This window comes from Bidens hawaiensis, unplaced genomic scaffold, assembly GCF_021521415.1.
Source record: "Bidens hawaiensis isolate Kalapana, Puna unplaced genomic scaffold, B.hawaiensis_p1.1 tig00048280_1, whole genome shotgun sequence".
Taxonomy (NCBI): Eukaryota; Viridiplantae; Streptophyta; class Magnoliopsida; order Asterales; family Asteraceae; genus Bidens; species Bidens hawaiensis.
The window spans coordinates 6,255-30,891 of NW_027506072.1; the positions used below are offsets into that span (position 1 = coordinate 6,255).

Below are 24,637 nucleotides of genomic sequence, written 5' to 3' on the forward strand. Positions count from 1 at the left end.
CGCCCAAATCATCACAATCAACCAACCCATTACTTCCCACTAGATCCGCACCACAAATATAATCAAAACAACTATCAATACCTACAATAAACGAGTTAATAAAATAAACCGAGTGGCATGGACCACTGAAATCATCTTGATCACTCGGATGCTTCATCGACCACGCGACATCATATGTAACATTCTCATCACCAACCTTGAGCGAGATCTTCCCATCATACACATCGATAAGCGCTTTTGCGGTTCGTAAAAGTGGACGACCAAGAATGATGGGGACTTTCTCGTTGGCCTCCATGTCAAGCACCACAAAATCAATTGGAAATACTAACTTATCCACCTAGACTAGCAGATTCTCAATAATACCTCACGGATACTTAACCGAACGATCGGCCAACGATAGAGACATGCGAGTCAATGTAAGCTCGCCTAACTCCAACTTCTCGTACAAATAATACGCATCAAATTTATACTTGCACCCAAATCCGCCATTGCATGGCTCATTGCATCACTACCAAATAAACACGGAATCGTAAACACACCCGGATCCAACAACTTCTCGGGTACGCGGTTCAACACTACCGCCGAACAATCTCCCATAAGGGTAATCGATGACACCTCCCCCAACCTATCCTTCCTCTTCAACAGGTCTTTCAAGAACTTTGCGTACTTCGGCATGTGTTGGAGGGCTTCAATGAACGGGAGGTTAATCTTCAACTGTCGGAACATGTCAAGAAACTGTCCATACTCCCACGTGTATTTCTGATGTTTTAAGAAAGCGGGATATGGGACACGAGAGTGATCAATCACAGGTGATGGACGGATTTCAACCGGCTTCTTCTCTACTAGTGGTGAAACTGGTGCGGTGTTTTGCACTTTTCCAGATACTTCCATCTCATTCTCTTCATCCATCACCTCCTCATATTCAACTTCAACCTCATTCCTTCTTACCTCGGGACCCAAAATCCTGCCGCTACGAGTATTAATTGCTTTTAGTTAAGCGGCCGGATTCTACTGAATAGAAGCTGAAAACTGTCCCGGGGTCTCTCATCCAATCTTCAAACAATATCACCGATGGACCTTTGCATGTCAAGTTGTAACATCCCGAAATTTCCAAAATAATATTAATTGTATTACTTAATAATAGAGGGAAAGTTTACTCGGGTTATCGGGAAATAAATAAATAGAGTAGGAGTTGGTATGGGTCGGGCTAGTGTTGGGTAATGGATATGGGTTATGGACTTGGGTTATGAAAGAAGGAAGGAGAGTCCATGGGCTTAAGCCCATGATCCCTAAATATAAATACCATTAATCACCATTTAATCCTCATTCTCACATATTCCATACACCACCAAAACACACACAGCACCATCTTATAACCCGAACCAAGATCCGAAGGCGAAAACCCGAGCTTGTTGGTGCTGGAACGTCGTGACGGACCAAAACAACATCAAGGCTTAACCGGGATCGTAGTTCAACTCGTTCAAGGTACGTTTATAGTTAGAAATCGTTCGTATAGGTTCGGTTTGATTTGGGAAATCATAGATCTGTGTTAGTTTGTTATAAACGAACCTAAAACAACAAATATTACTGGAATTGATTAGCAATTGATAGGTTAATTGTTAACCTAAAAGAACCCGTAACCTATATGCCTAAATCGCACCCCTTAAACATCGATGTTAGGCTGATTTGATGGTTGGGGTTTGTAGGCGCTGGTCAGACGATTCCGTGGATACCTAAATCGAGTTATTTGGTTAAGAAACGAAGGATTTAAGAACGAACAGTAGCTGCAGCCGACAACTTCGCCTGCAAGCTAAGTTCGCCTGATGAACTTCGCCTGCAAAGCTAAGTTCGCCTGATGACAACTTCGCCTAAAGCTAAGTTCGCCTGATGACAACTTCGCCTAAAGCTAAGTTCGCCTGATGACAACTTCGCCTAAAAGCTAAGTTCGCCTGATGACAACTTCGCCTAAAAGCTAAGTTCGCCTGATGATAACTTCGCCTAAAAGCTAAGTTCGCCTAAGGGTTAACTTCGCCTAAAGCTAAGTTCGCCTAAGGGTTAACTTCGCCTAAAGCTAAGTTCGCCTAAGGTTTAACTTCGCCTAAAGTCGAGTTCGATTAGAAAATAAATTATAAACGATAAGTAAAAGTAAGCTAATACTAGGCCGCCAGATTAGATCAGGCGAGTATTGATACGTGTAACTTATACAGTCAGCCGAGCTCAGTTAAAGAAGGGATTTACAACTATCGGAGGAAGAGGCAGAGTTCAGGTGAGTTTCTAGCCCCATTTATGTGTTATGTTTTTGGGGCTGTGTGCATACTCGATATGTTTGTTAATACGCTTATCCTAAGAGATAAGTGTATGCCTTATGTGAATGATGTGATATGTATGAATGATTGCTTGATGGTACGTGAACGATCTTCGGATATTGCACGTACTGTCAGGTCGTAACGCTAAGTATAAGGTAAGTATGATATGTATGCTTATGTGTATGAATGTGGTAAAGTTAATAAAAGAAGGAAAGGATGGTTGTATGGTAACGAAGAGGGAATCGAACCCTACTAATATTCGAGAACTAGGGAACCGAACCCTACTAATATTCGAGGAAAGAGGGACCGAGCCCTAATAATACTCGAGGAAAGAGGGTACCGAGCCCTAATAATACTCGAGGAAGGAGGGTACCGAGCCCTAATAATACTCGAGGAAGGAGGGTACCGAGCCCTAATAATACTTAAGGAATGTAGGGCGTAATGCTCTTTATAACGTAAGATATGAAAGTAAGTTAATACAAAAGAAAGTATGAAAGTAAGAAAGTATGAATGAAAGAATATAAGTTTATGTGTATTGTATAGTGTATGATTAACTAGAACTCACTCAGCGTAGCTGACTTTTAGAATGCACGCAGGTGAGTAGGATGAGGCAGCTCGCTTGAGGAGACACGTGGCACTGAATAAGAAGCTGGCATCGGAAGACTCAAGACGTTTAAGTTTAATGTTTCGTTTATTTTGAAAGACAAAATGATGTTTTAAGACAAGACGTGTTTGTTATGAAATGTTTTATGAAAGCTTTTATATTCCGCGAATGTTTTAATTAACTCTGATATTTAGAACTGCGTTTATGAGTAAATCCAACACGAAAGTAGGGCTACCGGTAACGGGGCCTTACAGGTTGGTATCAGAGCAAAGTTCGAGAGATTTAAGCATCCTACATGCTTAGACTCAAACAGAGAATGGGATTTAAGTAAGAAAGGAAGGAAGATGCCAGTTCAAGAATGCCATGTGTCGCTCAAGCAAGATCAGTAAAGGTAAAGTGTATGATTAAATGATATATGTTAATGAGAAAGAAAAGATATGTGATCGGCAGGGATAGGAATAATTGATTGTTTGATTTGACTAACTGCTTAAGTAGAACCAGCACAAAGAGACTCATAAAGGGAAGTGTATAGGACACGGAAAGCAACGTGATCAGCTAGTCACAGCTGGCCACTGTTATTACCTGTTAGCCTTGCTATCCTTGTACTAAATAGTTCCTTGAGTGATGATGTTTGTGTTTTCCCTTTTAGAATACGATGGTTGGAGCTGGAGACATTGCTGGAGCTGGAGGTCGCACTGGACGACGCGGCAGGCCTCGTCGTGTCCAGCAACTTTCGGTTGAGACAGCTTCTAACACCGAAGATGAAGGAAGCGCAGCTGGAGGAGACCAGAACAACAACGAAGAGGTTCAACTTAGCCCTGCAATTCAAGCAGCTATTGTTCAAGCTGTAGCCACTGCTGTGAAGAATATTACTCCGGGAGGGTCTGCTGGAAGCCGTGAAAGAACTGTTGAAGGGGCAGGTGGGAATGGTAGGAAAGATGATGAGAGGGAAAAGGGTGATTCAAGTGAGGTGAGGTCTGTGAAAGTTGATGACAGGAAGAGGGGCCGAGGCGGTTGCAACTATAAGTCCTTCAAAGGTTGTGACCCGCCTAAGCTGACTGGTTTAGGAGACGCAATCGCTACTCTTCAGTGGATAACCACTATGGACAAGATTATCCGCATTAGCGAATGCCGTCCCGACCAAGCTGTGGGTTATGTTACTCAGTCATTTGAGGAAGAAGCTATGTATTGGTGGGAAAGTGTGGAGAAGAGAAAGACTAGGGATGAGATCAAGGCGTTGAGATGGGACGATCTGAAAGAGTTGGTGATGAAGAAGTTGTGTGCAGATGCCGAGGTTGAAAGGACGGAGATGAAGTTCCTAAATTTAAAGGCCGGTATGATGACACATCGTGAGTACACCACTGAATTCAACCGCATGTCTAGGCTGGTTCCTGACATGGTGAACACCGAGGAGAAACGGATCAAGTGCTACGTTAGAGGACTTCCCCAGAAGGTCCGCATGTTAGTCAGGGCCAACAAACCTGTTACCTTTGAGTCTGCGGTTGAGTTGGCGGAGATGGTCTATGTTGATCTAGCGGCGGATGATGTGGAAGTGGAAGATGTGGAAGAAGGGAAAGGAACTAAAAGAGCTAGGGATGTCGTGGAGCGTGCAGGGAGAAAGACACAGAAGATGGCAGGAAAGGAAGCATGTAAGGTGTGCGGGAAGATGCACTTGGGGGAATGCAAGGCTGGTCCAAATCAGTGCTACCGATGTGGGAGGAAGGGGCACATCTCCTGTGAATGCACCGAGGACCAGAAGTGTTACAAGTGTGGTAAGTCAGGTCACATAGCTAGGGAGTGTGGGGAAGCCGTGGCAGTGGGGGAAGGAAGAGGAGACGCGTGAAAGGATGGTCTATTAGCTGCTGAGGAGGTTGCAGGAGAATAAGTGGCATGTCACAGTTGTTTTATGTTCAGTAGTTAAAGAGTGTTTTATGTTACAGTTGAACCTATGTTTGTTTGACAAGCTTGAATGATTTCCTTTTATGTTATGAAGTACTTGTGATTTCTTGTGATTTTGTATGAACGACCTATGAATTTATCTTGAATGCGTGTTGGTTATGATAAATAGTTGTGTGAGGGTAAAGTGTCGCCTTAGGAGTTAGCGTTATTATATAAAACAAGGTTCCTCGGGAAGGTGAGTTGAGACTTGGCACATTAAGGGCCTCATGGACAAGCTACCTTAATAGCTAAAACACATGATCACCGTTCGATGACTACAAGTCAGGAGTAAGAGGGATAACCCAGAAAGCAAAGGCGATTCAATAAAGTGTGTAAATATAAGGAGTTTTCCTTTTATAGGGAATAAGTTAGGTTTCGGGGACGAAACCTCTTTAAGGAGGGAAGACTTGTAACATCCTGAAATTTCCAAAATAATATTAATTGTATTACTTAATAATAGAGGGAAAGTTTACTCGGGTTATCGGGAAATAAATAAATAGAGTAGGAGTTGGTATGGGTCGGGCTAGTGTTGGGTAATGGATATGGGTTATGGACTTGGGTTATGAAAGAAGGAAGGAGAGTCCATGGGCTTAAGCCCATGATCCCTAAATATAAATACCATTAATCACCATTTAATCCTCATTCTCACATATTCCATACACCACCAAAACACACACAACACCATCTTATAACCCGAACCAAGATCCGAAGGCGAAAACCCGAGCTTGTTGGTGCTGGAACGTCGTGACGGACCAAAACAACATCAAGGCTTAACCGGGTTCGCAGTTCGACTCGTTCAAGGTACGTTTATAGTTAGAAATCGTTCGTATAGGTTCGGTTTGATTTGGGAAATCATAGATCTGTGTTAGTTTGTTATAAACGAACCTAAAACAACAAATATTATTGGAATTGATTAGCAATTGATAGGTTAATTGTTAACCTAAAAGAACCCGTAACCTATATGCCTAAATCGCACCTCTTAAACATCGATGTTAGGCCGATTTGATGGTTGGGGTTTGTAGGCGCTGGTCAGACGATTCCGTGGATACCTAAATCGAGTTATTTTGTTAAGAAACGAAGGATTTAAGAACGAACAGTAGCTGCAGCCGACAACTTCGCCTGCAAGCTAAGTTCGCCGGATGAACTTCGCCTACAAAGCTAAGTTCGCCTGATGACAACTTTGCCTAAAGCTAAGTTCGCCTGATGACAACTTCGCCTAAAGCTAAGTTCGCCTGATGACAACTTCGCCTAAAGCTAAGTTCGCCTGATGACAACTTCGCCTAAAAGCTAAGTTCGCCTGATGACAACTTCGCCTAAAAGCTAAGTTCGCCTAAGGGTTAACTTCGCCTAAAGCTAAGTTCGCCTAAGGGTTAACTTCGCCTAAAGTTAAGTTCGCCTAAGGTTTAACTTCGCCTAAAGTCGAGTTCGATTAGAAAATAAATTATAAACGATAAGTAAAAGTAAGCTAATATTAGGCCGCCAGATTAGATCAGGCGTGTATTGATATGTGTAACTTATACAGTCAGCCGAGCTCAGTTAAAGAAGGGATTTACAACTATCGGAGGAAGAGGCAGAGTTCAGGTGAGTTCTAGCCCCATTTATGTGTTATGTTTTCGGGGCTGTGTGCATACTCGATATGTTTGTTAATACGCTTATCCTAAGAGATAAGTGTATGCCTTATGTGAATGATGTGATATGTATGAATGATTGCTTGATGGTACGTGAACGATCTTCGGATATTGCACGTACTGTCAGGTCGTAACGCTAAGTATAAGGTAAGTATGATATGTATGCTTATGTGTATGAATGTGGTAAAGTTAATAAAAGAAGGAAAGGATGGTTGTATGGTAACGAAGAGGGAATCGAACCCTACTAATATTCGTGAACTAGGGAACCGAACCCTACTAATATTCGAGGAAAGAGGGACCGAGCCCTAATAATACTCGAGGAAAGAGGGTACCGAGCCCTAATAATACTCGAGGAAGGAGGGTACCGAGCCCTAATAATACTCGAGGAAGGAGGGTACTGAGCCCTAATAATACTCGAGGAATGTAGTGCGTAATGCTCTTTATAACGTAAGATATGAAAGTAAGTTAATACAAAAGAAAGTATGAATGAAAGAATATAAGTTTATGTGTATTGTATAGTGTATGATTAACTAGAACTCACTCAGCGTAGCTGACTTTTAGTATGCACGCAGGTGAGTAGGATGAGGCAGCTCGCTTGAGGAGACACGTGGCACTGAATAAGAAGCTGGCATCGGAAGACTCAAGACGTTTAAGTTTAATGTTTTGTTTATTTTGAAAGACAAAATGATGTTTTAAGACAAGACGTGTTTGTTATGAAATGTTTTATGAAAGCTTTTATATTCCGCGAATGTTTTAATTAACTCTGATATTTAGAACTGCGTTTATGAGTAAATCCAACACAAAAGTAGGGCTACCGGTAACGGGGCCTTACACAAGTAGAGCCGATTGTTGATTCTTAATAAGCAGGTCATGATCGGCAAAAGTCTTTTGAGTAACTTGATCTCTAGTAACGATTTGCTGCATCATCTCGTCCAACTTCTTACTCAAATCTGGCCCGTTATTAGAACTTTGACCATTCGAACCTTCACCGTTATTAGATTAACCTTGTGTATACCTCGAGCAGATGAGGAGGTACTAGTGACGGGATTGGAATTCCCGACTCGTGGCTTCTTCGCGTACTCAGATTGCAAGAAACTTTCAAACATCTCATTACACTCGGTCACATTCTTCTTGTCCATCAGATTACCCCCAGCAGCTGTGTCAAACCTCGCTTGAGCCTCATAAGTAAGCCCATTGTAAAACTTCTCAACAAGGGTCCAAGGTGTGAGCCCATGTTGTGAACAACGAGAAAGCAGATTCCGAAAGCGCTCCCAAGCTAGGTAGTATGGCTCGTCCGGCTCAATGTGAAAGGAGTGGATCTGATCACGGAGGCGAGAGGCCTTGGCAGGGGGAAAGTACTTCTTGGTGAATGCATTGCGAAGCGCCTCCCAAGTAATGAATGCTCCAGCAGGTTGCGAGTCAAGCCAAGTGGCGGCACAACCCGAAAGCGTGTACGGGAACAAGTGAAGGAAGATCGCATCCTCATTAGCACCTTGCAAATTGAACGTTTTGAACACACGAGTTAGACGGTTGATGTGTGCCAGTGCATCTTCATATTCACGGCCATGGAATTGGTGGTGTTGGGTGATGTTGGTCAAGATGTAGGATGGAATCTGCCATGAGTTAGGGTTATCAATCCCGGGATCGATAATCGGTGAGTGATCTCCATGGAACTCTTCAAAAGCTTGCAAGTATACGCTGCGGTTATTTTCTGCCATTGGGATGGGTCTGGGACTTGGTGGTGGTGAATTTGCGGGTGATGATTTCGGTGAAGTATCTATGGTGATCGGTTGCTTTTTTGACGATGATGAACTTGTCTCAGACTTCAACGGAGTGGGTCCAAAGCGATCTAACGGCGGTCCTTGCAAACGCAGATGTGGCATATACATACAAAACGCACAAGACCAAGTAAGTTGTTTCTAAAAGAACGACTCTAATACTGAAAATAAATAAACAATTAAAAACAAACTAGACTTAATTAGACTCCTATGACTCAAACAAAACGAAACAAATAGCACGTATGTAGCAAGTAGGTCAATCAAAGCTAATAACGCAATTGCCAAGAGTCCCCGGGATTAAAGTTAGATTTGGGCCCCTATGTTACATTGTTGGCAAAGAATTTGGGCGTTTTTTAAGTGCTAAGTAATAAATTCAAAGCTATTCCCGCCTGTCACGCAGGTGACCCGGGTTCGATCCCCGGCAATGGCGCCAAAAACTTGATGTGCTAAAAGTAGTTTAATAATTATTAACTAAATTAACTAAAAATAAACACTAAGTAATACTCTAGACTCCCTAAAACTCGACTAAACTACTAACCGGCAAGTGAACTGATCGAATCTAGTAAAGCTAAGTATGTTCGGATATCGAACCCACAAGACTCTCTAAATTACGTTTATTAGCTAATTAGACTCAACTACAAAACACGACTTATTAATTATATTTGTTTAGGGGTTTTTAATTAAAATACTAATTTAAAACTATTATAAAAAAACTAATTAAGAAAGAAAGTAATTAAAACGAGAGTAAGAGTTTGTTATTTAAAATAAGATGATGATAAGAAAACTACCTAGGCTAGAATCCCCTAAATTTCAGTGATGAATTAACCCGGGAAAGTATTTAGTTATGGACTGGGATCGTAAAATAGACACATAAAAGAAAACCCGAACAAGACCCCTGACCCTTCTCAAGAGACACCTTTGGATTTCTAACAATTTTTAATGCACATCAGTATTGAAAATCAAGTTCCCTTACGGTCACCTAATTATTTAGGATTTAGTTCCTTTATACGAAATCCTACCTTACAGCGCGGAAATCAAAGGTAATTTACTATATTTAATTGATTTGATAAACAATAATAAATAATCAACCCACCCTAGACGGACTCCTTACGAAGAACTAAATCTAGCAAGATTAAATAGTAAAGACTTATCAATAACCTAACACTTTACAGATTTTAGGTTAGCAGCACACTTAGGTTTATTTGACAATATTATTCCTATGACCTTATCATGACATCAATCATAAAATAATCAAAATCACGAAGTAATTGACCTAATAGCAATCCTATCATATGACAAGCAATAATCAAGGAAAACTATGGAATAAAACTCATCAACCAATCCTAAGCATTCATACGCATCAATTAATTATAAATAAATCTTTTACTAAACCATAAAAACCATAACGTAAATAAATTCCAAAGTCAAATCAAAACATCAAAGTAGGTTCATCATAAGCCTCAGTAGTTCATGCAATTTAGCCTAACATCTCAAGTTTAAACAAAACAAACAGAGAAGAATTCATGGCGGTAAATAAATGAAAACGAAAGAAACAAAAGATAAAACCCATGTTCTTTGTCTTCAACTAATATGCGCACCACCAGATGATTCTTCGACTCTAAAGCTACCAAAAGCTGATCTCGTAAGCCCCGGAACTCCCCAAATTCGGCTGGAACTTTCAGGTTTGTTTAAGGGTGAGTTTAGGGATCCTTAAATAGGAAACAGGTGGCTTAATAACATATACGGTTAGAACATTCTGGAGAGGAGCCCATAGCACCGCGCGGCGCTCCGGTAGTTTTAGGGGGGGCCGGCCTAGCCGGTCCGGTTCTCTTCTTGGTCTGGTCCAGTTCGTTTCTTGATGGTTCGGTTCTCCGATTCGGCTTGTTTTTGCTCACTTTTCGCCCTCTTTTCACCACAATTTAAACCCGAAACCTAAAATATAAAAATATGTTAGTAGTATACAAATCTTGCAAGAAACCAAACAAAACTAATAAAATAATAAATAAAATGTACACGGGATTAATGTATATTAAACGTTATATCAGTTATTATCAACGTCTCATCTCGAATTTCTCAAAAATAGCCTTACCTCTTACCACCTTAACTCAAAAAGGAAAGCCGTTCATTTGGGAACAAAAGCAAGAAGACACATTCCAAACCTTAAAGCAAAAGCTTTATAACGCACCCATCTTAACCTTTCCTAATGGAAAGGATGATTTCATTGTCTACTGTGATGCTTCAAATCAACGTCTTGGTTGTGTACTCATGCATCGAGGCAAAGTTATAGCTTATGCCTCTCGTCAACTCAAAATCCACGAAAAGAACTACACCACTCACAATCTTGAGTTAGGTGCGGTGATTTTCGCTCTAAAAATTTGGAGACACTACTTTTATGGAACTAAATGTGTCATCTATACTGATCATAAAAGCTTGCAACACATCCTCAACCAAAAAGAACTCAACATGAGGCAGCGACGTAGGGTCGAGTTACTCAATTATTACGATTGTGAAATTCGTTACCATCTCGGGAAAGCGAATGTCGTAGCCGACGCCCTAAGCCGAAAGGAAAGAGTTAAACCTTCTTGTATTCGGACCATGGAAATGATTGTTCACACTAGCCTTAAGGCTCGAATTCTTCAAGCTCAAGTCCAAGTGATATCCCAAAATAATCTCAAGACCGAATTGGATTGTGGAGCCGAAAAGCAATTGGAAACTAAGTCTGATGGAGTTCTTTACTTCATGGGACGCATATGGGTTCCAAATTCTGAAGACCTTCGAAATCTTATCCTTGACGAAGCCCACAAAACTCGATACTCGATCCATCCGGGAGCTGATAAAATGTACCACGGTCTTAGGGAATTCTATTGGTGGCCTGGTATGAAGAAGGACATAGCCTGGTATGTTGGGAAGTGTCTCGCTTGCTCAAAAGTTAAAGCCGAACATCAGAAGCCCTCGAGTTTGCTTTAACAACCCGAGATTCCTCTATGGAAGTGGGATCAAATTTCCATGGGTTTCATCACTAAACTACCAAAAACCACTCGTAAGCATGATTCTATTTGTGTTATAATCGATCATCTCACCAAATCTGCTCATTTCATCTCTGTTAGTGAAACCTACAAGATGGAGAGGTTGTCTCAAATTTACATCAATGAAATCGTGACACGTCATGTTATTCCCTTAACCATAATCTCCTACCGTGACAGCCGTTTTACCTCCAACTTTTGGTGATCCCTTCAAAAATCTTTGCGGACTCGTTTGGATCTTAGTACAGCTTATCATCCCCAAACAGATGGTCAAACCGAGAGAACCATCCAAACCTTGGAAGACATGCTTCGTTCTTGCATAATCGAGTTTTAGAGGAAAAAGGGATGATTATCTACCTCTCATCGAATTTTCCTATAACAACAGCTACCATACTAGCATCAAATGTGCTCATTTTGAGGTTTTGTATGGTAGGAAATGTCGAACACCTGTATGTTGGACTGAGATGGGTGACTCGCAAGTTATTGGTCCCGAAATCGTCCAAGGAACCTCTGATAGGATTTCTATCATTCAAGAAAGACTTAAGGCCGCTCGTGGCTGACAAAAGAGCTATGCTGACAATTGACGGAAACCACTTGAGTTTCAAGTTGGAAACCGAGTCTTACTCAAAGTTCCCCCTGGAAAGGCGTTGTCCGATTTGGGAAAAGGGGAAAACACGCTCCTAGGTATGTTGGACCTTTTGAGATTCTTGAAAGGATTGGTCCAGTGGCATACAAACTCAAACTACCTCAAGAATTGCGTGGTATTCATGACACTTTCCATGTTTCTAACCTCAAGAAATGCTTAGGCGATGACACTCAACCTATTCGCTTTGATGATATTCGCATTGATGATAAACTTCACTTTGTTGAGGAACCTATCGAAATCGTGGATCGTGATGTCAAGAAACTCAAGCAAAATCGAATCCGTCTAGTAAAAGTGAAGTGGAACTACAAGCAAGGACCCGAGTTTACGTGGGAACTTGAAGATCAAATGAAACAAAAATACCCTAATCTTTTTCAATCCGAAGTAGTTTCCACTATTTAATTTCGGGACGAAATTCCTTTAAGTGGGGGAGACTGTAATATCTATGGATTTTCTTGCAAAAACGCTAGTCTTTTGTGTTCGCGTTTAATAAAGTTCTCGTATTTATTTCATCATCTACGTTATTTTAATGAATTATGTTATTTATGGAATAACATTAACTTTGCATGCGTAATTATATGATCCTATGTTTATTTCTTTATAATCATGCTTAATCGTTAATATGGCACGTTGAACCGGAATGCCTAGATTAATATTTTATAACATGTAACAAAATATTTTGTTATTATTAATTTTATCCTATGTATTTAAATTAATCATGTGATTTAAAAATTAAACATTCTATAACCTTCTATCTTAACCTTATTCCACAAATAAATTTATCTGATTCTTATAATTTGAAAAAAAAAAGTAAAAAAAAATTTCAAAAGTGCCCGTGCACTTTGAAAATCACATGTATTATATTTTTTTTATATGTTATCATTATTATTAAAATTATTATTATTATCATTATCATTATTAATATTAGTTTATCTCTTGATCTTTAAACAAGTTTTATCTCTATTTCAATTGTATTCAAACCTTTCATCATCCACTATAAATAGAGCCTCTCATTCTCATTATTTTTCACACCAAATCTCATTCTCTCTTTTCTCTCTAAGCATAATCAAGTAAGTTTTACATATTTTCTTTGTTGTTCTTCATATTTCTTTTATTTTGATCTTGTTCTTATGAATTTCTTTTAGTTTTTTCTTATGTTCTTGAGTTTTATTTTGAATCTTCATAGTTCATATATCCTTACCATGATCATCATAAATTGTTAATAAAACCCTTACTTTTTGCTCTAAAAGATTATGATGATCATGTTATTCCAAAAAATCATAATTATTCTCTCAAAATCTTAGATCAAAGTATAATTTTCCATAAACAACTATGAATATTTATATGATCCTCAAAAACTCATTAAGTAATCATAACTAAAAATTATATTTACATAATTGGTCCTTATACTTTCATAAATGTCAATAAATATCCTAAATTATAATATTTACACTTTAAACCCTATACTTTCATAAATGTTAATAAACATCCTAAACTATAATATTTACACTTTAAACCCTATACTTTCTTAAATGTCAATAAACACCCAGACTATATGATATTACACTTTTAACCTCTTACTTTATTATTTATCAAAACCATTCTAAAACATTTTGACTTAGTATACAAATAGAGTATAAACCGGGTATGTATGTATCTGACAAACAAACGGTAATGTCGAAGGGAAGAGTGGCGTAAATAATCCCATTGGACATGTCACCCTTACCTGGGAGTCAACTTGGTAGAGGTCATGCTCTTGGTTTAGAACATTCTAGTATGAGACACTCAACTAATTTAAAAATCAAACTTAATCTAGGGCATCTCGTAACCGGTTCAACAAACTCTTGCTCGTGTTTGTGCTCATCCGTCAAGAAATGTGAGTTCATAGCCCTTTTTACATGCTTTTAAATGTTTTATACTTTGGGGTGGAAACATGCAACTTATTTATTCTACGTTTTATACATGCTATTTGATCCAAGCTTTATTTCATTATATTTGTTATGTGTAATCATTACAGTTGTATACTTAATCGCATGTACAACCATTAACTTGTTAAGCCCGTGGTAGTATGATGATAGATCTATTGGCCCGACCCGCCCACTCAAGCCTCTGGTAGAGGCCTGTGTGTTCAGAATCCGACAATCGTTAAACATTAAACATAATAGTCTAATCGTGGATTAGACGATTCGCTAAACGTGTCAAAGGTTTAGTTGTAATCACAAAAGTATGCAAGTAACTTAACACATATGGAATGTTTTCAACATAAAACTTATTTTTAAAACCTATGTTCTCACCAACTATTTTTAGTTGACACTTTTGCATGTTTTTTAGGTGATGGAAATTAAGTTATGAAGACTCTTGAAGTTTCATATAGGGCATGAGTCAAACTTAGAAGTTGAATGAATAAAGTGCTATGTCATGTTTTCTATTTGAATTATATTTGGTTTGAATAATTTGTTGGTTTATCTTAATATGAGTTTTTACATTTATTACCATGTGCATGATTTCAAGCTACGCACGCCTGACGTTTCCGTCTTCGACCGGGGGTGTGGCAGTAACCCGTAATAGACAAAACCAATCCGCCCATAGTCGGTAAACGACATAACCAATGGTGTTGTAACTAAGGTCGTTTCTCTATATGTGAGTGAGCAAGCTTGACGAATTTCAACTAAAATATGGTCATGATTAATTTATATATGTGTGTGTGTAAGATTCAACCTCTTGCTTTGCATGACTCTCAAAAACAAATGCAAAAGCTACAATGTTACATAAAAGTTAATATATAGAAACAAAGATAAAATTTATTATCCATGTCTTCTTAGTTTTTATGTTAATTTAAACGGGCAGACCTGTCTCATATTTAGTTTAGGTCAATGTATTTTTAATAAAATTAGTCCGGCTCAAAACAGGTTATGAACAAAAAGTGTTCGGGCCAAAACGGGTTGTTCTAAAAGAATATCAAATTGGTTCGGTCAAAACATGCATGTCAAAAGGGGTTATGATTCGAATAAATTTGGGTCTAATCGTGTTTGTTTTAAATCATAGTATTTTCTAACTTAAAAATAAAATTCATTATTCATATATTCTTTATACTAGGTTAGGTACCCATGTAGAACACGGGTTAAAATAAATAAATTTATTTAAAAATAACACAATGTGAAATATATAAAATATTTTCAGCATATAAAAAATATAATATATGGTAGAATAAATTATACAATACACAATATGCATGCAATAAAAAGTTGAAAAATCATAAATCTCTAAATATTTCTTTATATATAATATTTGCAATTAATATTAATATTATATAACTTTAATTGTAATAAGCAAGGTAATGATTAAACTTTGTTAAAATTTGTAATTTTATAATTCATATTAAAATTAGTAGTTTCATTTTATTTTTGGTTTCAACTCTAGATAATGAAACACATAACTGACCATGTGTTAAAACATATTGTCTCAAAACAAACAAACAAACCATCTAAAGCGATTGGCTTTAGTTTTATTAATCTTCATTACAAAGCAAACATTAAGTGAAAATTTCTTCCTTTGAAATTTGAAATTAATTATTTTTATGTAACTTAACGTGAAAATTCATTACTTATAAAAGCTTAATATTAATAACTAATACAATAAAATTATAAAAGACTAAACAATATATTTTTGTTGGTTTTAAATATTTTAAACCAGGAAACAATTATTAAAAGAGAACATGATATATCAAATAGAAAAAATATAAAATAAAATATGAAACTATGAATAAGAAAAAGAAATATATATTTAATATGAGAGATAGGAAAAAGTTTTGTAAGAATTACTCATGTGTAATAACATATAACATTAAAACCCGTGTAGAACACGGATTATAATAATTAAATTTATTTAAATAATAACACATTGTCAAATACAAAAAATATGTTTAAAAGATATGTGGACATAATATATGGTAGAATAAATTACACACTACACAATATGAAAATAAAAAGTTGTTAAAAATTCATAAATCTTTAAATATATTTTTGTATACAATATTTGTAATTTTAACCTCTATATCAAAATTAGTGGTTTTATTTTGTTTTTTACTTTCAACGTTAGATAACAAAACATAACTTACCATGCTTAAAATAGTTTGTCTAAAAAACAAATCAACCATCTATAATGATTAACCTTAGTTTTTATTAATCTTTATTGCAAAACAAACATAAAGGGAAAATTTTTTTCTTTAAAATTTGAATTTAATTATTTTATCTAAATCAATGGGAAAAATCGTTACTTATAATGGCTTAATATTAATAACTAATACAATATATTTATATAAAACTAAATAATATATTTATGTTAGTATTAAAATTTTTAAATCAAAAAATAATTATTAAAAACAAAAAATAATAGATAAAGAAATAAAGTTAAATATAAACTATTAATAAGAAAAAGAAGAGGTGGAAAAATTTTGTAAGAAGTTATCTTGTATGATTTCATGTGGCATGAAGAAACCTTTATTTATTATATAGTATAAATGAGAGAGGTGAGAAAATTTTGTAAGGATCACTCATGTGTAGTAACATATGCCATTAAGACTTGTGTTGAACACGATTTATAATAAATAAATTTATTTAAATATAACACAATGTGAAATAAAAAAATATGTTCAAAAGATATAAAGATATAATATATGGTAGAATAAATTACACATTACACAATATAGAAATAAAAAGTTGTTGAAAATTCATAAGTCTTTAAATATTTTTGTGTATACAATATTTGTAATTTTAATCTCTATATTGCGTTAAAACAGGTTGTCCCAAAAACAAATCAACCATCTATAGTCTATAGTGATTGGCCTTAGTGTTTATTCATCTTTATTGTAAAACAATCATAAAGTGAAAATTATTTCTTTGAAATTTGAAATATGAAATTAATTATTTTATCTAAGTTAACATGAAAAATCGGTACTTATAATAGCTTAATATTAATGACTAATATAGTATATTTATATAAAACTAAATAATATATTATGTTAGTATTAAATTTTTAAACCAAAAAATAAGTATTAAAAAAATAATAGATAAAAAAGAAAAAAAAAGTTAAATATAAATTATTAATAAGAAAGAAAAATGTATTTAATAAGAGAGAGATGTGGGAAAATTTTGTAAGAAGTTATTTTGTGTAATGCCATGTGGCATTAAGAAACATTTATTTATTATATAGTATAGATATAGATTAATTTAAACAAGCGGGTCGGGTTCGTGTTTGGGTCAAAACAAGTTTAGGTCAATGTGTTTTTTTGAGTAAAATAAGTTCAGGTAAAAACAAGTTGTTTTAAAAGAGTATCAAATTAGTTTAGGTCAAAATAGGCGGGTTAAAAAGAAGTATGATCATAATGAGTTTGAGTCGAAACGGGTTATTTTAAATGATAGTATTTTCTAACTTAAAAGTCAAATTCATTATTTATGTATTTTTATTTTATGTTAGTTTGAACTGGTTAAAAACAAGTTTGTTGAAACAAATAGTATTTTCAAACCTGATGGAAAACTTTTCCAGTGAATTATTTTCTTTATGAACAATTTATGTTCTAATCCTTCATCACTATTATATTTAGTGTAATATATAATTTCATTTATGAGAAATTGTTATACCTTACTAAATTGTTTGGCATTATGGATTTTTTTTAAATAACGATGTCTCCGTCGCTGACGTTCGTCAAGCAGGCCACGTGGATTGGCCAGGGTCTTCTTCGGCTAATGAGACCTCGATCCCAAAGCCTTCGGAGTATCTTTTTGATAGGCGCCTCTATTTGTATGGGGAATTCGCTTCTGATAGATCTTGCCCAGTCTCCCTCTCCTTCCCCCGCCGCCTTCCGACTCATGGGAGTATACAATGACAACTTCCGGACACTCATGCCCGATCATGAAACTACCTGTTGGACATCCGATGGCACTTTACTCCAACCCTGAAAGTCACGGCCTATGCAGCTCGCTCCGGATTTCCGGGTAGCGGCGCAGAATAGATTGGGGATGAAATCCATCCTCCACCAAGGCAGCTTCTACGTAGCGTTCCATTGTCGCTTGAGCGTAGACAGTGAAGGTATAATTGTTTCAAATGCTATGACAAATACTTCGTGTTTGATTTCACATATAACTTGTATCAAATATATAAATATTTTTTTTATTGGCATTATATCATTTTTCAACCTGTGTAATACACTGGTTACTAACCTAGTTAGTAATTAATTTATAACCAATATAAATTCAATCATTGTGTATCTAATCATTAAAGGTTAGAACAGTCTGTCATTTATTGATTAAGTGTTCAATATATGACCCAGCACCTCATGCATTGCTAAAGCAGTTTAAGGCATTCAATAGTATATTAAGTTTCCCCATCTCTTTAGCTTAAGTTTAAACATGAGCTCAAGATGTGGAAAGACAATAAGGTTTAAGCTCTATATGCGCGTGTGTGATTGTTCATAGCTTGTCTTAAATAGTCGAGTTCAAGTATGCATCATGAATATCATTGAATACCTTCATCTCGGTTCACCTACACTTGAGATGGAAATTTGTACACATACTTATGATATGTTAATTTGCGTTACGGCTTATCTCAATAAATCAAATAAGCCCGTTACCTAATTTGTTATCATAGGTTACCCTTTTTGTAGCTTCTTAGCCATTCTAGTTAAAGAACATAGTTTTAGAGGAAAAAAAACAAAAAAAGAAAGGAACCTTTTTAAATATGATTATATGTTCTTTATTAAAACTGTAAATCCGTATTTCATTTCCTACTATATCAGATAATTAGAATCACTAAGTCCCCGCAAGCACATTTTTTCTATAGCAGAAGGCAAAGTATTCTTATGTGGATGCAGCTTTATCTCATACACCTTCGGCCAGAATTTTCCCGTCACTGCAGCAACAAAACCACATATGCTTAGTAGTTGATACTGAATACAAAAACACACGCGCAAGGGGGTATAGTGACGCTATGTGAGAACTGTAAAATATATCATGGTGGCGCAATGGATTTGAAGTTATATAAGTATATGTGCAGAAAAATTGAAGTGTTTACGTACTTATAAAAGATACTGATGACAATCCAGAGATTATATTAAAAAAAAAAACTAACCAAATATCCGCTTGTTATCAGCATCCCAAGCTATTCCATTTAAGACATCAATCTGAAAAACAGTCAATTAGATGAGTAGAAAATGAATCAGCAACTCTATAAATGAAAATAAAGACGTCAATAATATATACTTACATTATAACCGGCGCGTATCAATCCTTCTCTAAAATAAAAAGTAGAAGAATACTATCAGTTCAAAAATATATTAAAAGGTAAAGTTAACTCATGGTGGTAAATATATTGACGGTACGTTTTTATAATTACCTTAATTCCTGCAGAAGAACCCATCCCGTTACAGTTCCATCTAATGGTGAGATTCTCACTATGCAGTCACTCTGCCAGATGTTTGCCCAAATTTCATCGTTTATGTACTCTAGTTCATTGAGATTGTATACTTCATGATCTTTATATTTAATAGCATGTTCTTGTATTACTTCACAAAAACAAAGAAAAAGAGATAGTATGAGATAATGAAACAAAGTTTATGAAACAATTAAAAAGTTTATTTAATGATGCAAATAAACCTTCCATTGTGTGAGGGTTAATTTTATATAAGGAGGAAGATCCATCACTTCCGAACAGTACTTTCCCATCAGTTGCAAATCCCCATCCATCTTTCATATGATGACTAAATTTCTCCACCTGCAACATAAAATTATGGCCAGCAAAATGTGTTGTGTTAAACAGATCAGACACGACAAACATGCCATTTACTTAAACACGGTTAACAAACATGATAAAAATAAAAGCCATCAAAAATTACATTCCATATATACTTAAAAATTAGTATATTTAATTATTAATACATTTACCTATTTTAAAAAAGTATATGGTTTTGATGAACGGGCTATATAAACATTTCGTGTACTTGTTAACCCATTTAGCACGATTAGTTAACCATGTTAATCAAGTTCAGTAACGTGTCAACTTGTTTATGACCCAAACCCATTTAACTCAAATCCCAACCCGCTTGACTTCGTGTGTGTTAACGGGTCGTGTCAAAAATTGACAGCCCCATATAAAATGTATTTATATATAAAGATCGCATGCAGACACTGATAATCGGTTTATAGATGAAGTTGAAGCACATACTTTGCTTAAATTATGTCTGTCATATATGAAACCTGTTTGCGTCAACCACGTTAGTTGATACAACCTACAAAATCACATGAAATTCTGCATTAACAATAAATATTCATATTAGCTCGTTTAACTTACAATAGCTAGTTTCGAGCTCTTATTCTAAAGCTCAAGTATGGCTCGTGAGTACTTTTTTCAAGTAGTAGTGCAAAGAGCTAAGCCAGCTCTTGAGCTACTTGAGATTGGCTCGTTAAAGATCAAATCGAGCCGAGCATAATGAGCTCGTGCCTTAAAAGAAGCTTGTTTAATAAACGAGCCCAAGCTTCACATGCTGAGCTCGAGTTGACTCGTGAGCCTAAACGAGCCTATTATATATATAATTTTTTATTTAATGTGTTAAATATATATATTTATATAATGATATTTATTATATATAAAATTATGATAAAAATAACTAAATAATATAAGTTATGTTATATATAAAAATAAAACTAGAAAATATATAAAAGTAAATAAAAATATATATAAACTAATTAATAAATTACAAACGAGCCCAGATTGAGCTTAAAAAATGACTCACAAGACAAGTCAAGCTCTCGTAAACCAAAACGAGCCGAGCGGGCTCGACTCGGCTCGTTATACTCCCCTATTTTCAAGATCGAGTGGGTTCGGGCTCGGCTCATTTTATTAATATAATACAGTTATATTTATAATTTATATATACTTTAATTATATATTTCGAGTAGCTTTTAGCAACCCGATTCAAACTTATTTTTAGGCTTGAGCTCCTGGGATCGTTTACGCCCCTATGAAATTATAATCACAGGCTGCATAAAGCATAACAGTTTAATCAAAGGCTTGAATATAAATGGAAGTCTGTAATAAAGATTTATTCTTTATATAATGTACTTAAGCTTTTAACCGTTTCACTAGCAAAACAGAAGGTTGTTAACTGACCTTTCACCCAAAAGTGTTAAACCCTCTCCAAACACAGTATCATCCATTTTATGCAGGGCTTCAATCTGTGATTAAGAAGAACATCATCAACTTCAAGATTTAAATGCGAAAGTAAAGATGTTTGAACTCATTTTTCCAGCAGATATTTACAGAGTGCATAGAACTTCAAAAATAATGTGTTGGGATGCTGAGAATTATGGAATAGACTGAATAGTAAGTGCGTACCTTTGTGGTCTGAAGATTCACTTTCCGAACTGAAGACTGTAAAGGAAGATGAACATGTCAATGAAACAATTTGAACAACTAGAAAATAGTTTTATGTTTGTAAAAAGACTTCTATAAGCATATAATATACGTCTATTATTATACAATAAAACTCAGAAATAAAACATGACAAGAAATTCAGAAATCATAACTTACTAAAAAGTAAAAACTAATAATGAAATATATAAGTGTATAATATAAACCTACAAAACAATACATATTATATAAATATATAGATCTGATTACAGTTAATACATAATTGAATGCAACTATTGCACCAACTTAAAGTTACCAAGATGATGAGTGCGTATATAATTTCCAATATTTATCCTTTAATTATCAAAAATGAATAATTACTTTTCAACTAACTAACATTTAATGCTATTATACTTCTGAAACAGCTCATATTGAATTTCATCATTTATGAAACACTAAAAATTAATTTCATTACTTCTCCTCCAAACAATAAAAGTTTAATTTCATTACTTCTCAACCGTCTGACCTAGCTCTATAAAACCAATTTCCTTAATCTATATAACATTTTCTTAAACTAGGGCTGGGAATCATATAGATTTTGTTGTTGTTTATGCTAAAAGCTAGAGTATGATGATTATAGAAGAAAGCAAACTTACATGTCCATTAAGTCCAGTTGATTCGAACAGTGTATCGTTTCCTCCATATAAAAGTCCCTGAAAGGTTTTATTTATAATCAAAAGCAACCGAATCCTTTATCAATAAATGTTATTTGCCCCAAATTAGGTAAAAAAATTATAAAGAGAAATGAAAAATTGACCTGAGTAAAAGCAGCGGGATCGTGACGGAAGACGTGAACGACTTGTATGGAGTAAATGTGATCAGCGGAAGTCGCTGCTGCTAAGAGTGAGAATAAGAATACGAGGCTTGGATATTGAAAAGGGAGAGTAGAAGCTTTAGCTGGCTTCATGACTCGATTAGGAGTAACATTTTTCATCGTCAATCGGAAGAAGAAGAAGATGCTGAAATTCAGCAACGGCAGTCTGTGCGTGGGTGTTATTCTGTTGGTTGGGGCGCCAAGTTCTTTATATCACTAACTTCACATTCTAGCAAAGATTTCTGTTTTCAATTAAAAGAAAAGAAAAAAATAACATTGTAGTAAACACTATTTACTCTTTTAACTTTTTAATATTTTTATTAAAGTTGTTGTGAATTAAAAAAAGACAAAAAAAAAATGGATAATAAACAAAGTATTATTTAATTAAAAAGAGTGACAAATTATAGTAATTTTTAGTATAACTATATAGATAAGCGGCAGCATCTCCATCTCTAATTTCATAATTACACTAAAAACATTATATTTTTTCTCACTTTTATAATTAAATAATATGTTTTATGCTTTTATCATTATTTTGTCAATCTCATCCATCACTTTCAAAAAATATTAAAAATTATATAGAGCGAACATTGTTTATCTAAATTTACTCATGAATAGTAATTTATCTCTACTCTACTCTACTCAATCACTTACATCTGCTCTATATAAAACTATTCTCACTCACAACCTAACCACCTTTTTATTAAAAAATTAATTTCTCTCTTTTCCACAACACAAACAACTTTTTTTTAAACGACCAACAAACACAGAATGTGTGACATTCGTCAATTTCGGGTCTTGTTTGTATTCGTTTTTGTATTTGTTTATTATGTAAACCGACCCGATTTGTAAACCGAAGCTTATGTTATAATCAAAATGATGGATTTATGTTACAATATTGTTTCACACTTGTTGGGTCTTGAAAACATCCTATTTTTATTTTTATTTTTATTTATTTATTTATTTATTTATTTATTTTTGCTTTGTGTTTTTGTCTTGATCTATTTTGCATGAAAACTCTTGTGTCTCACACCCATATTTGACCACCAACATTACCCTATATATACACCACCTTTCCTCTTCATTTTTCCTTGCTACAACTCCAAAAAAAAACAAACTCTCTCAAACATCAAAGATTCAAGGTTATCTTCTTAAGTGTTCTTGAAGGTTTTTAGTCTTTCATCTTAATTAGTTTATGTAGCCTTACTAATACTTGTTTATGGTTGTGCAACATATATATAATATACACCCCTTGTTTACCTTTGGTAGTTATTTCCCCGATTACGGTCGGTGAGGTTTCGGACCTCATAAGGCAAGGCTTCATGGAGGACTTCGTGTCCTTGATATATATACATCTATATAACTTGTTCATACATATTAATCTTGCTTATTTTAGTTTGTTGGTCATGTTTACAAGTTCCATGGTTATGGGTTTTTAAGAGTCTATGCTTCGGTTTAACCGTAAATAGCTCTAAACCGTAAACCGAACTTTGTTACTAGTTTTGTTAAATAATTGTTTAAACATACTTATTGTTAGATCTAAGTTTCTAAAATCATTTTTACAAATTCTATGGCTATGGGTTTGTAGAATCTCACCTCGGTCTTAACCCGAAACACGATCCGAACCGAAAATCAAACTTTTGTTTAAAGACTTTATTGTTAACTTTTGGTGTTTTTTTATTTGTACATTATTATACAAGTTCTTTAGTGTTTGGAGATGTGGAAACCGTCTATGAACTTGTTGTGAGATGGAAACCGAACCAAACCGATTCTTACTCGCTTAAGACACACAAATGTGTTTTTTTAGCCATCAAAACTTGTATATTTCTTTAAAAATAGTTACAAATTGATTTTTAAATATTTTCTTAAGTACTTGGAAATATTGGATCCAACTTGATCTCATAACAAAGTTTGGACCGACAAAACCGAACACTCGCTTAACGTGCGTTGTTAGTTCTAAAACAATGGAACTACATACTTGGTTAAGTCTTATTAAATTTTATTGAGTTATCTCATAACATTCAATATTTTGGAAAGTTGACTTTGGGTTTGACCAATTATCAAGACCCGAACCGACAACCCGAACACTCGATAAAAAAAACCGTTTTAGTATCTTTATTCCAAAGGGATTTGCATTCTTTCATTTTACCCACCTTATTACTTAACATAGGTTGAGTAAATATTAAGGTTAGATGCTTTAACCCGGTTTCGAGCAAACTTACATTTTTAAAGGGTTATTATTATAAATTCTTAAATAGTTACATTTTAAACCTTGAACTTTAATTAGTTACATTTCTCAACATTTATTTTGTTTAAAGACCTTCAAGACAACCTTTCTAAATTCAAGACTTCTTTTCTTTTTAGGCATTGTGCGTTAAACTCGTCGTTCCGACAAATCTCCAAATTATCATTTTTCAAGTTTACTACTTGAAGGTGAGTAC

The 24,637-nt window shown here is 35.1% G+C and overlaps 2 protein-coding genes across 2 annotated transcripts; one reads left to right on the top strand and one right to left on the bottom strand.

Moving 5' to 3' along the window:
* The first annotated feature begins 10,849 nt into the window (after nucleotides 1–10,849).
* LOC143616591 (uncharacterized) lies at nucleotides 10,850–12,322 on the top strand. Its single transcript, XM_077089388.1, has 2 exons — nucleotides 10,850–11,151; nucleotides 11,884–12,322. Exons 1-2 carry the CDS (start codon nucleotides 10,850–10,852, stop codon nucleotides 12,320–12,322), a joined length of 741 nt encoding a protein of 246 aa, XP_076945503.1.
* Nucleotides 12,323–18,704: 6,382 nt separating this feature from the next.
* On the bottom strand, nucleotides 18,705–22,316 carry LOC143616592 (glutaminyl-peptide cyclotransferase-like). Its single transcript, XM_077089389.1, has 10 exons — nucleotides 22,140–22,316; nucleotides 21,979–22,035; nucleotides 21,308–21,343; nucleotides 21,083–21,147; nucleotides 20,138–20,201; nucleotides 19,570–19,687; nucleotides 19,310–19,478; nucleotides 19,181–19,208; nucleotides 19,046–19,097; nucleotides 18,705–18,826 (listed from the first exon to the last, which is right to left on the bottom strand). Exons 1-10 carry the CDS (start codon nucleotides 22,314–22,316, stop codon nucleotides 18,705–18,707), a joined length of 888 nt encoding a protein of 295 aa, XP_076945504.1.
* Between the last annotated feature and the right edge of the window lie 2,321 nt (nucleotides 22,317–24,637).

Excerpts from the sequence above, each read along its gene's own strand:
- LOC143616591 (XM_077089388.1), top strand. The coding sequence starts at position 10,850 with ATGGAAATGATTGTTCACACTAGCCTTAAGGCTCGAATTCTTCAAGCT. Across the intron at positions 11,152-11,883 it reads ATGAAGAAGGACATAGCCTG|TTGGAAACCGAGTCTTACTC; the intron begins GTATGTTGGGAA and ends TTGAGTTTCAAG.
- LOC143616592 (XM_077089389.1), bottom strand. The coding sequence starts at position 22,316 with ATGAAAAATGTTACTCCTAATCGAGTCATGAAGCCAGCTAAAGCTTCT. Across the intron at positions 19,688-20,137 it reads ACAGACATAATTTAAGCAAA|GTGGAGAAATTTAGTCATCA; the intron begins GTATGTGCTTCA and ends TTTATGTTGCAG. Across the intron at positions 18,827-19,045 it reads TGATAACAAGCGGATATTTG|TGACGGGAAAATTCTGGCCG; the intron begins GTTAGTTTTTTT and ends TTGTTGCTGCAG.